At 32.9% G+C, this 13,725-nt stretch overlaps 1 protein-coding gene across 2 annotated transcripts in view; it reads right to left on the bottom strand.

Annotated features, from left to right (window-relative positions):
* Nucleotides 1-13,725, bottom strand: part of poe (E3 ubiquitin-protein ligase-like protein poe) — a 281,770-nt gene that overhangs the window by 175,017 nt on the left and 93,028 nt on the right. For both annotated transcript variants that reach the window (XM_085822285.1, XM_085822286.1), the window contains exons 21-23: nt 9,125-9,204; nt 8,838-8,972; nt 8,352-8,534 (exon numbers count right to left, since the gene is read on the bottom strand). In XM_085822285.1, coding sequence (XP_085678411.1) covers nt 8,352-8,534; nt 8,838-8,972; nt 9,125-9,204 — 398 coding nt within the window. The remainder of the gene's footprint in view (nt 1-8,351; nt 8,535-8,837; nt 8,973-9,124; nt 9,205-13,725) is intronic.

Genomic DNA, 13,725 nt, shown 5'->3' with positions numbered 1-13,725 from the left:
AAATTTCGAAAGGAAAAAAGAATTTTTTTAGCTAAGTATGGCGGTCACTTAATTACATTTGAATATGGGATCTTAAAAAATTATCCGTAAAGCTTCTTCATTTAATCAACTGGGTTCTTTTGAACACATTCACATCATTAATAATTTTTCTTGTTTACTTAATGATATTAATTTTTCAATCTCGCTCTTCCAAATGCTTTAATTTCTAATATCTATACGTTTCATTACTATTTTATTCGTCACATCACGTTACATTCTTTTCCTTACAAAACCGCTTGGCTCCTCCCAATAATGGAATTTCATTTCCTCGTCCTATGAAGTGACGCAGTCACAGATGCAGGTACCCAGGCATTGCCTTACCCTGTGTAAAGCAAGTGAAATTACTCAGCATAACTTTTTTTGTGCTAACATTAAATTCAGGAGATTTGAATGCGAAGCAATTTAGCAAAGTAGGAAGTGATGAGCAATTATATTCGCAGGGAGCAATTATAGTGATTTGCCAGATACTGTTTAGACATAACTTGGTAGTAGGAACAACTTGAACTTGTTGTTTGGCGAAACATGGATGAATGTAACTTGTTGTTTAGGCATAACTTGGTTGTATCGTGCAAGAATTCGCAATGAAGTGGCTACTGTCCTCAGCGTAGCAGGAGTAGACCGTCTGAAAAATCTGAATAATGCAATAAAAATTATTGTTATTCTTAAATTATACTTTTTTATAGAAACATATGGTGGTGAGGGGTAGTTTAGCAAATTTATTTTATTTTGTTATTAAAAACGATTAAAAAAAGCAAATTTTTAAAACAAGCAAAGGTATAAATTATTTGTGACCTCTATAATTTGCTGTTCATGCCACCATTCTTGTGATAAAAATTCTATAACATTTTATTGACCATGCCTCTTGCTTAAAATACTTAGGTTTATGTTTATAGCCCTAAACTGGTGCATAATGTTTAATTTAAAAGTAAAATATTAAGGTTTTGTTTTATTAGTAAATGAAGCAACAGAAGGAGGGGCCACTAACCAAGCAGGGCGGAGCAAAGCAAGACATCGTGAAAAGTCACCGTAATGTGGTGCCAATTTCAATGCTAGATTTAACTAGATCAGTCATGTAAATAGATAATATTATGTAATCTGTTTTGAAAGTCGCAATGTGTAATTTTTAATATATGTTATATTAATGTTTTTCTTGTAAAATATAACTTTTCTCAATATCTCTTAAAAATGTATAAATTTTCATTTCATTTTTCATTAATTTTATTCTTTTTCCCTCTTTCATTCCTTCTCTTCGTTGTTTTTGGTTTAGCTACATGGTACTATGGCCACCTAATACAAGTAGGTTTGGTTTATGTAATTACGGCAAAGCCAGAGGGGAGGCCTAAGGGGAGGGATGCCTTCATGGAAGACTTTCTAAGGAAACTGACTCGTATGCATGTTACACAAAACCATGAAAACACCTATGCAGCCTGTCTGTTTGCAGGATTCGAAATTCGGACTGAACTACAGTGTTTGGCGACTTTGTTGCTCGGTTGCTGCTGAGCCTAACAGAAATCGAGTGACCGTTTTACTTAATATATAACTAGTCTCTTCCAATGAAAATTGCCTTTTTAGGCTAGAACTTTATAAATGCAGTCAGGAAAATGGGCACCAAAAATTGTCCTATTACCATGTAGCTAAACCCAAAACGAGAAAGAGCAAGAATCAAAATTAAAAAATAAATAAATAAATAAATAACAATAATAATTAAAAGTGAAATGAAAATTTATACATTTTTAACAAATATTGAGAAAAAATATTTTATAAGAACATTAATATAACATATTATATTGAAAATTACACATCGCGATTTTTAAAACATAGTACATAATCACTACATAGTATAAAACAAAGTCGCGTTCTCTGTCCCAATATCCCTATGTATGCTTAAATCTTTAAAACTACACAACGGATTTTGATGCGGTTTTTTTTAATAGATAGAGTGATTGAAGAGGAACGTTTATATGTATAACATCCATTAAATAGTGGAGAAATACTGTTATTTTTTAGGTTTCTAATGTGATGTCGTAAATAATTACATTTTCCCCACTTACATTGCAAACGCAGGCTGAACCCTACGAGATTTATCAAAATAATGTACTAAGTATTGTACACATTGAAAAGCTCTACAGATTTAGAAATAGCGGGACGTAGCGTTTGCAGTGGTACCGGCCGGCCGGGGCGGCGGGAGCATGCCTATAAATAGTGCGTCGGAGGCCGCGGTTCTCCCTATAGCACTTTGAATTTAGCAGCGATCGGACACATTTATTATCGGAGCTCTCTAGCTTTCAGCGCGACAACGTATCAGTAATTATAAGTAAGTTACAATAAATAATTGTATGATAGTAGTTTTAAAATATAAATGATATTCTATTCTAAGGTTAATTTTAAATCGCACTTATAGTAATTATAAGTACGTAAGGTTAGATAAGATTAGATTAAATAAAACCATAATTTATGGATTGGAATTTTCTACTAAGATCTTGGTTAAAATTTAGAGTTAAATCAATTTAATATTAGGGAAATTATTTTCAAAAATCGTAATTTAAGGTGAGGTACGTAAGTTCAGAAAAAGATTATGAACTGCGATTCATTTTTAAAATATCCATTAATATTTTATACCCGTGTGAAGGCGGAGCGGGTCGCTAGTATTATCTATTTACATGACTGATCTAGTTAAATCTAGCATTGATAGACAGCACCACATTATGGCGATTTTTCACGATGTGTTGCTTTGCTCCGCCCTACTTGGATTGTGGTCCTTTCTTCTGCAGCTTCAGTTATGAATAAAACAAAACATTAAAGAATATTTTACTTCTAAATTAAACATCAAGCACCAGTTTAGGGCTACAAACATTAACCTAAGTATTTTAAGCAAGAGGTGTCATCAATAAAATGCTACAGAATTTTTATCTCAAGAATGGTGGCATGAACTGCAAACTACAGAGGTCACAAATAATTTATATCTTTGCTCGTCTTAAAAATTCACTTTTTTTAATAGTTTTTAATAATATATATATATATATTTGCTAAACTAACCCTCACCACCATATGTTTCTATAAAGAAGTATGATTCAAGAATAACAATATTTTTTATTGCATTATTTGGATTTCTCATGACAGGGTAAGAAAATTTCATTAGTGGGAGGAACCAAACAATTTTGTAAGTGAAAGAATGTAACATGATGTGAGGAATAAAGAGTAATGAAACATAAAGATATTAAAAATTTGAAAGCATTTGGAAGAGCGAGATTGAAAAATTAATATTATTCAGTAAACAAGAAAAATTATTAATGATGTGAAAGTGTTCAAAAGAACTCAGTTGATTAAATGAAGTAGCTTTATGGATAATTTTTGAAAATCCCATATTAAAATGTAATTAAGTGACCGCCGTACTTAGCTAAAAAAAATTCTTTTTTTTTTTTCTTTTTACGGAATTTAATTCATATTCCCTGAAGAGAAATTTCAGCGCTTTTTCAATTCGGCCAATATACACCAAACAGCATGATACATATCAAACAATGCTAAATTAACACAACAATTAAAAGCACATGTGAGAAATGGAAAAATGAATTTTACTGATAGGAGGAAAAATAACTTAAAATAACTTCTTGGAGAAATCGAGTAACTTTGTAATTGATAGTAAGTTTGAATAATTATTGGGTAGATGTCAGCTAAACGTCACTGTCGGCTTAAGTGTCCTCTTGACTAAATATCTTGACAGTTAAGTGTCCCGTAGCTAAATATCCTGACGGCTAAATGTCCTGTTGGCTAAGTGTTCTTGTCGGTTAAATGTCCTGTCGGCTAACTGGTGTCGGTTAAGTGTCCTGTTGGCTAAGTGTCACGGACCCCTTATTTATTATAACTCTATTATTACATTGTTTTTTACAACAAAACTCCCTTTTCTTTTTCAAAATAACTATGCATACGTAGATCATGATAAGTGTACACGTGGATCGAAATACAGTCAAAAGTCGTTAATTCGGACACCCATAATCCGAAATGATCTATAATCCGGACCTCAAAGCTACAAACTTTCTGCGCATGCGTTGCGTTGATGCGTGCAATGATTTGGAAGTTAATCTGTCAGCACTATCCTTATCTTCAGGGCAGATGTTTTTATTTCATTTGGCTTATAATTCCTTACTAAATGTAGTATTTCAGCTTGATGTACTCCGTCTTTGATATGATTTAAATCAAATTCCTCGTCATTATAATTCGCTTCCGATAGTGAAGAAAGTGACACAGAGGTTATTGAAAACGAAAAAATTTCGATTGACTAATTAGTCGGTATTCTTGACACAGCAATTATAGGACTTGAACAGAGGAACTTTGTAACTGAACAAGAAATTATGTCTTTTTATAGAATTAAAGAGAAAGTATTATCACATAAAACGAAGCAACTTAAACAACTTACATTGAAAGAAGCGTTTAATAAAGTAAACAAATAAATATTAAGTTTTTTTTTTTTTTTTTTGTAAATTTTGATACCCTTTAGATCATAATTGTTCTTTATTTCATAAATTATGGTTTCATATTTTTAATTTTACAATTTCTGCATGCCATCTTACCAGATTAAAACTGATGATCTATAATCTGGAATCAGATTAACGACTTTTGACTGTATATCCCAATTTCACATACATAGGTTTTAATTAGACACAACTGGATATATGCGAGTCATGACATGAAAAGTTAGGTGAACACTACAATAAACAATAGGAATTTTTAGAATAGTTAGGGCTTTTCTATAGGCAGGCCTGTATGTGCAGTCTCTAGGAACATGGACCCTCTACAGGTGACTGAAGATGAAGTTCTGCAGCATACTGCCATTAATATTACAGCCATGGTACCTAACATGATATTCTTGGCAATGAGATTCCTCCAAATAAAGTTGGGAAAGGGCTGTGAAGTTCCATGAAGTTGACTTGAATCCAGCCATATTCATTTACAACTGTTAACTTTACTTATTGTTAGGGGGAGCGGAAAAAAGGGTTATATATCAGTGGAATTTGGAAGATGAAATGGGATTACCCTCAAACACAACTACTGACTGGTGTAATTACCTCCATGAAGAGTGTGTGTGTTCTGTAGAAAAAAAAAAAAAAAAAAAGCAAGTAAAAAGTTAGGCAGCACTGAAACAGATATAAGGATCCAAACAAATATCTCCCTCTAAAGTTGCCTATGAATTTGCAAATTCTCTAAATATGAAATGTAGTACAAAGTATTACATATTAACAAAGCTTTTATTAAATTATTCTATCTCCATTGTTTCAGAGAGAAACCACTAGGATATAAATTATTTCAACTGAATTCTCAGCTTCCAAATATTTCCAAATAAAATATGTCAACTTTTTATACATTTTCCTAAACTGAACAGAATCTAGGAATTTGAAAAAAAATTTCTTTTGCAATACATATTTTAGAATTTTTCCATTTTTCCTAAAAATACAAAACATAAGAGCTTTATGATTTTAATTTTCAATAATAAATTAGTTTTATCACAAGTATGGTAAATTTATAGTTCATTTTATTTCCCACTTTGTAAGATTCACTAAACCATTTACACTATATCTTAAAACTGTGCTTTAATAAAATGGTAAAGAATTGTATGCCAGATAAAATCTACAGATACAACGATACTCGAATTCAGTACTTAACCCCTTAAGGACCAGCAGAGGGAGAATGAAACACAGTCACCAGACCAGACCTGCTGAAATGGATCGGCGCCACAGGCCCGCGCATTTTCAGCAGTTAAGCTTAATTTTACAGAAAAAATCGCATAAAATCAGCATTTTGATATTATGACATTAATTTCTGAAGTTGCATACTTAATGTACTTGTTTTTAATGTGTATTAATATTAAGAATATCATATTAATAGAAATAAATTAAACAGGCAAAATACCAAAATCATAACTATACACACAGAAATAAATACTATAAACATGAAAAAGAAATTATAAATACAAAATTAAAAAAAAAAAAAAGACTAAACAAGGATTACCAGTAGGTAATTAAATTCCAATTAAAAAATTCTACTGTGTGTAAAATAATTCAAAACAAGGCTCGACACACAGTTCTACATTGCATATTTTGCAAAATACATTGTTTGCTTTTGCTTTTCCTTAGATTTAGCGCACACAGCGCATCTTCTCCTACCTTTATTAGCTTTTCTGTCAACGTAAATTTTTGGAAACTGTCTTCCAGTTAGACGGAAAGGTCGAGTGTCCGATGATTTTGGATAAATTTTTAAGTTTTTAACTAAGGTCTCTTAGCCACAGCTAACGAAAATGAAACTGAATACAATCCAAACACCATGTCCCAAAACTTCTTCAAGAGACACTCAGAAATATTTCATCCTCAAACCCTGTATGACATCAGGTTTATACAGTCAAAAGTCTTTAATCCGGACTCGTCGGGACTTCGGCGATTCCGGATTATCGATTTTTCCGGATTATAGATCATCAGTTTAAATCTGGTAAGATGGCATGCAGAAATTATAAAATTAAAAATATGAAACCGTAATTTATAAAATAATGAGCAATTATGATCTAAAGGGTATCAAAATTTACAAAAAAAGAAGCTTAATATTTATTTGTTTACTTTATTAAACATTTCTTTTAACGCGAGCATGCGTAAAGCATACCTTACGCATAGCCGAAATTAGAAAATTGCAACCAGAAAACTATTTGATTTGTATTCGTGATATTTATAATGACGAGGAATTTGATTTAAATCATATCAAAGAGAGTACATCGATATTAAATACTACATATAGTCGAGATTAAATACTACATTTAGTAAGGAATTATAAGCCGAATAAAATAAAAACATCTGCCCTGAAGATAACGATAGTGCTGACAGATCAACTTCCAGTTCATTGCCGGCGGGACGTCCCCCCCCCCCGCGCAGAGCAGCGTGAAATTGATAAACAGATTTCGGAACGGTTAGATAAACAAAGGATATTATGGCTTTATCCATTTTTTTGTAGCAGTTCGTTTTTTGTTTGATGGACATCGAAACATACTTTCGTTTTCTAGATCCTTTGGGAGCTCCAGCATCGGAAATTCTATTTGACATAATCGAAAGTTTAAGCGTACTTTTATAAAATTGCTCTTACAGTCTGCAAAAAATAATAAGCCGGATCCAGTTCGAAGATTAAGGAACAACGCAATCATCAACATTAACTGAAATAGATAATTAGATAATTTTAGCTTATACCGTCCGTTATACATTAAACGCGCACGCGAAAACGTATTCTGCGCTTGCGCAAATGCATATGCGCAGTCGTAAATGTCTTGCGCGCACGCGTAAAACGCCTATGCGCATACGTCCACGCGGCGCATGCGCAGAAAGATTTTAGCTTTGAGGTCCGGATTATGGGTGTCCGAATTAACGACTTTTGACTGTATTAGAAAACTTACTGTTTTTCTAAATCGAAAACAGTGTCCACGATAACTGGAAAGTGATAAACGAAAGACTCCCCACTGGCGGGATATCCGTTACTGATAACATCAATATATACATTATATATAATTACATTAAATGTAAAGTAAATACATTATATATACCAAAATATAATGCCTTTGTCTTATATATATAACGACCTATTAAATCGAGTAAAGGGGAAAAAAAAAAAAATGCTGGCTCTTTCCTGAGAAATGCGAGCGAGTAAGACGCATTACGCATTGAGAAAGCTGAGTCTTTCCCCTTCTGTAATAATGTTACTTTTTAATTAACCAAGAAAGCTATGTTAAGTTTCAAAATAAAAAGAAAAACACATAAAAAAGAAAGGAAATCCTAACTAAATAAACAAAAATGCCTGTGCCCCTTTAATTCACACTTATAAAGAGTCGTGATTCCCAGTTTGTTTATTTCAATGAATCTATCGGAACCAGAAGCACAAAACAGAAACTAATGCCACTACATGAAGGTCAAATGCTGTATGAATCAATCCATGTGAAAACAGTTACCACTTGTCTCCATCTACTGACTTTTAAAAATTCAAATAAATTGTTCTGTTTTAATGTTACGTACACATGACTTTGGGTTGGTAGGAGCAGAATCATTGCGCCACATATACGTGATGCTGGTCCTGAACGGGTTAACAACGTGGTAATGAAAATTCACATCTGACAATTCAAGCATAATAGCAATCATGGATGAATACCACATACAAAAAATGCTTGGGTTAACTAATTGAAATATCTATTGGTTACATGGTCTTCAAATAAAAAATAATAATGATAATAACTAAAACTACTATAAAATTCAACATTTATATCAATAGATTACACTTTTCATAAAAATTACCTTCATCCATCCAGAAAAAACCTTGTGGGATGACCGAGAAGACCAGATGATTGCATGTAAACATTCAGCATCATTTAATATGGAGGTACCGGTAGAAATAGATTCAAGGGACTGGATAGAGGGCGGTAAACACAACAGCAATCTCCATGCAATACTCACTGAATACTGAACAGCACACAAACCCTAAAATTGAAATTTACAACACTGAATTTAATATAACGCAGACTTGCTATTTGCCTTTAGACTATAAAAGTTAACTTCATAGTGCATTTTCATTACTAGCATTAAAAAATTGAACGGAAAAATAAAATCAGGAGCATAAGTAAAAATTTCGATTAATAGTAAAATAAAACATCTCATGTTTACTTTCAATGAATAATATAATTCAGGCATCATTTACTAAAATGCATTAAACTATAACTATAAAATATATTAATTTTTAGTTAATAAACCCAAATTATGAGAAATAAAACAAATTCAACTTACCAGAAAAGAAAGTTGCTCAGATGTGTTTCGATCGGGCATGTCGCATTGAGAGGCCAGATAAATTAGGTTTTGAACAGAGTAGTAAAAACTTGGATATTTTAATATATCTCCACTGCTCAAAATGAAACTCAAGGCCTACAATAATTAAATTGCAATTAATTTACAGTTACTAGAAAGCGAGACAGAAATGCGAGTTTCATATCTGGCAATGTAAAATATTCAAAATCAGTTTTTTTTATGATAAATATTTAAAAAATTAGATTCTACATTGATAATAATGTACTTACAAAACCATCTAATTTTGGAACTTCTTGATTGCTAAAATCAACTGACATCAAATTAAAGAACTTTGGTTTAGATACTCCTCCTAGGAAAAGAAAAATGTATGTAAGTAACAGGCTGGATCTGAAAGGAAACAATAACTAAACTAAATCAAAATAACTTAAATATCTCCTTTCAAAATATGCCTCATTTATGATAAAACAATGATCTATTTAAATTTGTGTGTGGCACGCACATATGCATGTTTGTGTTCATCATACATAATGAACACAAACATACATCGGAGCTATTATATACATATAATAACACAAAACAAATTAAAGCTAAAATATGTTACACAATTGAACATAAAACAGCAGCCCACGCAACCCACCCTCCACCCCACATTAACAAACCAATGCCCCCTTCTACCACGCCCCAGACCAATCCCCACCTCCCTCCCCCTAAAAAACGCACCCCAGAATGAACACCCCAAATGTGAGTCTGACAATATAAGAAAAATAAAGCACCCAGCCTCAAGTGACGCCAGCGCCCCCTCCTAACCCAACACCACTACACACCTCCACAACACTCCACTAAACCCACCACCCTACCCCCCCCCATCACCAACCCCCCCGCATCTCTTCTCCATCCATCCCGCACCCACCCACATCCCCACAGTCATACATACCCAGACACCTACGCCAGTACATCCAATTAACGTAACAGCCATTACCTCACCAACCTTCCCCACCCACGAGGCCAGATTGACCAATACAGAATACACACATACAAAACCAACCCCTACAAATGTGAAAATAGACTAAGAAAAATTTAACATATGTGACAACAATAGAAAAAATTTTAGAAGTAAAATATAAGACACAATGCAGTATTTACAGTGGAATTGCAAGTGTGTAAACGTTGAAATAAGTGTCACACAGATATATAGAAAGTACTTCAAAATAAAGTCGTCTAACACAAGTGCATCTGTATGGGTGAAGCTAAACAATAAACATCTTGTATATGATGAAAAATACTGGTTATGAGCACGAATAAAATAACAAACTGGCTGTGTAAGCCTTCTTTTGTCATTTAACCCAGGTTTGATCATACTTTGGTATGTCATACCCATCTCCTCCATTTTTTCACTGTTTTTCTCCGAGCTTTTTTATAAAATGGGATGATTATTTCTTGGAGCTGCCCTCAAGGTCATAACTTTGGAAAGGAAAAATAGATAAAAGAGTTCTGAAAATAGATATCATGAAATCTGCAGGGTATGTCACACACAGTGCAAGCATTTCTGTTACAAGTCTGAGTACAGGTAGATGCATTAAAATCATTCTCTCATTATGGTGCATTTTCAAAGTTATGGTGAAGAAATGTGACATTTAAGATATGTATTTGATACTGTGTCTTCGGATGAAGAAACTCTTGAGAAAGGTAATGAGTTTTCTGACAATGAAGAGCTGGATGATGAAAAAAATTACAGTGAACTCGAATCTTTGACGGAAATAGAATATGATTTAGAGAGCGATCTTTCTGATTCAAATGAAAGTGGACTATTTTGCAGGAAAGGATAATATAACAAAATGGAGTAAATTGAAATTCCATGGAAATGTTAGAATTTATGCTAAAAATATAATTTAAAAACTCTCTTGAAACACATGCGTTTCAAAAATGTCGCTTCTCCTTTGGAAGCTTGCAACTTACTTTCATTTTCTAATTTGAGAAAGAAACTATATCAATGCACAAATATTTCTATTAGCTTGATAAAAGAGCACTTTTCTCAAAAAAACCTATGCAAGAGAGACTAATGAGGATGAAATTAAAGCATTTATTGGATTGCTGTGACTGTGCAAGTAAGTATGTCATTTGCATTTTAAATACATGTTTTGATTTGTAATATTTCTGGATGACATTTTAGAAGTTAATAGCATAAAAGCATACTTCTAATGAGAATTAATTTTATTAATCACTTGTTAAAATTATTCTTATTTTATTCTTTGTAAACATAAAATGAAAGATTTAGATGTTTGAAGCAGTTGACTCAAATCACTAGAAGCAATTGACTCAAATTTTTATGTTTTAGCAATTGACTCGAATTTAGATGTTTGAAGCAATTTCCAATGCTTCCCGCTACAAACTACTGCATTATTATATACAATAACATATGCTCCTCTGATTTAAATCCATTGAACAAGTGTTAAGACACTTTAGGGACACACTTGCAGGCACGATCTTACCCTCCAGAGAAATAATCCATTTTCATGTAATGGTATGTAGACATCAGACAGTCAACCGAATACAAATCAATCATTTTGTACCCAGCTAAATCATTAATGTAACTGAAAACAACCTATTCTTTCCACCAATCTAAACAGATCGGCAATCCATCTCGCCATATGTTGAATAATTTTCTACATTAGTGCACAAGGATCTGTATTCGAAAAACAAAGCACTCTCATCTTCCCGACATATTCCTCTCTTTCTTTTTTTGAGATGCCCTTTGCTTTGGTGATGCACAAACCTGCCAGAGCAGGAAAGAATTTCATAAACTAGCTCCAATATGTCAATATTTTTTTAACTGTTAGTAGAAAATTGCCAAAAATCATACAACGTAGAAGAATACATCACAACAGATAAAAAATGGAATCTTTCAACCTTGATGCCCATAAAAAAAATCCAAATATGGAATCGAAATTTTTGTGCTGGTCGATCCAGAGTTTTCTATACTTGGAAATCAGGAATTTACGCAGGCCATCAGCCAAAAGGTCCATTTCAAGTGGATACCTCTCCTAGTAGTATGGTAAAAGCACTAATGGAACTGCTTTACAACTCGGAGAAATTTAACAATGGATAACTGGTATACATCTTATCCACTTTATCAAGAAATTTTGGGGAAAAAAAAAAAAAAAAAAAAAAAAAAAAAAAAAAGCTATTGGAACTTTGACGAAAAATAAAAGAGAAAATTCCTCCAATATTTTTTAACACGATTAAGAAAGAAGATTACTCCTCCCTTTTTGAGTTTCAGAAAGAAACAATTATTGTTTCTTATACACCCCCCCCAAAATGGAAATGTGCTTCTTCTATCTACAATGCTCAATGATGATGCAGTTGATCTTGATAGTGGAGAAGTCATGAAACCAGAAATAATAACTTTTTATAACCTTACTAATGGTGCCGTGGATGAAATGACTGCAACGTATTCAACAGTTGGAAAAAAAAAAAAAAAAAAAACAAGTCATTGGCCTATGGCTTTTCTTATTCCCTATTGAAAGCTGTTGCAATAAATGCATGGACAATTTTGTTATCAACAAAGAAACCACCTAATGGGCATCGAATCCAACGTTCATATCTGAAAACTTCAACTGATAGAAGACTATAAGATAAGAAGCAAACAAGCAATTCTCCCACAAAGCCTAAAAGTAAAACTGGGCAACAATGAGGCCGATACACCTCCTGCCAGGTAGATATGAAGGTAAAGATGACATATAAAAATTATCCTGAATGTAGGGCCAAAAAAACAGAAAAAAGAAGCTTGTCTATAAAAAATGTGAAAAATATGTATGCATGCACTTGCCGAAAGTGTGCAAATTAAAGGTAAAACTTCTAATATAAGTTTAAAACTAAGTTCTCTCTTTTCTGTTTTTGTTTCATACTTTATGTAGTTTTAATGGTAAAAGGGACGAAGAAACCCCCCTGGGTATGTCATACCCCGTGGAAGCAATCCCATTAATTTTTCATGCACATGTAATGTCGGGTTAAGTATGCCGTGACAAACCTCAACAATTGATAAACCTTCAGATCCTTTTTTTTTTCCACAAATTCTGGCAGCATATTAAAGACACTGTTTTAATTATTCACAAAACTTCTAATAAGACAGCTTTTGCAACCACAACCACTTGTTATTGATGTTTGATATCTCATAATATGCAAATTACAACCTGTCCACTGTATGTTCAGAAGACATTTTTTGCTTATTTTTAACTAGGGAATGTTCTGCCAACATTTGGTCACTTAATCGTGAGGCATTTTGCATAGTAAACTAAGTCTTCACATTCTCATTGTTACTGTTCAATTATTTGTTAATTGTAAATTATGTGTTCCCACTATATATCCATAAGAATGTTCTAGCTTATCTTCAGCCACAGATAGCATTTCCCCCTCCCCTCTTAACTTTGTTCTAACATAAGCTATATGTATATACAAGGTAGCCCAAGAGGAAAGTAATTCAGCTTCTAAGGTACGATATACACCATCTTTTGAATAGATCCACATAGAAAGAGTAAATGGTAAATTAAAATAATGCAGAATATTGCTTTACACTGCTACAAAAATTCACTGGGCGGATGGGCACTCAGCAGACAGAGAACAAGAACCTCTTCTAAAGAGCTTGTTTTCAGGTTTGAAGATAGACTACTTTCCCGTTTGCCATTCTCTGTTTTGTCTGATGACCAAAGAAAATAAACACTTATGCTTCTAACAAACATATTTACTATAGATAATAATTGAAAAAACATCAAGAATACTTACTATACACATTAAATACTGTAAGAATTTACAGCCACTCCTTAAAAAGCATAAACAACCAAATCTTCACTGCTATAGCAAATTAGGGTATATA

The sequence above is a fragment of the Stegodyphus dumicola genome, chromosome 8 (assembly GCF_044657685.1).
Source record: "Stegodyphus dumicola isolate Sdum_Otavi_A_Nest chromosome 8, ASM4465768v1".
Lineage (NCBI taxonomy): Eukaryota > Metazoa > Arthropoda > Arachnida > Araneae > Eresidae > Stegodyphus > Stegodyphus dumicola.
Note: the sequence above shows the minus strand (reverse complement) of the source record. Positions and strands in the feature narration are given on the sequence as shown.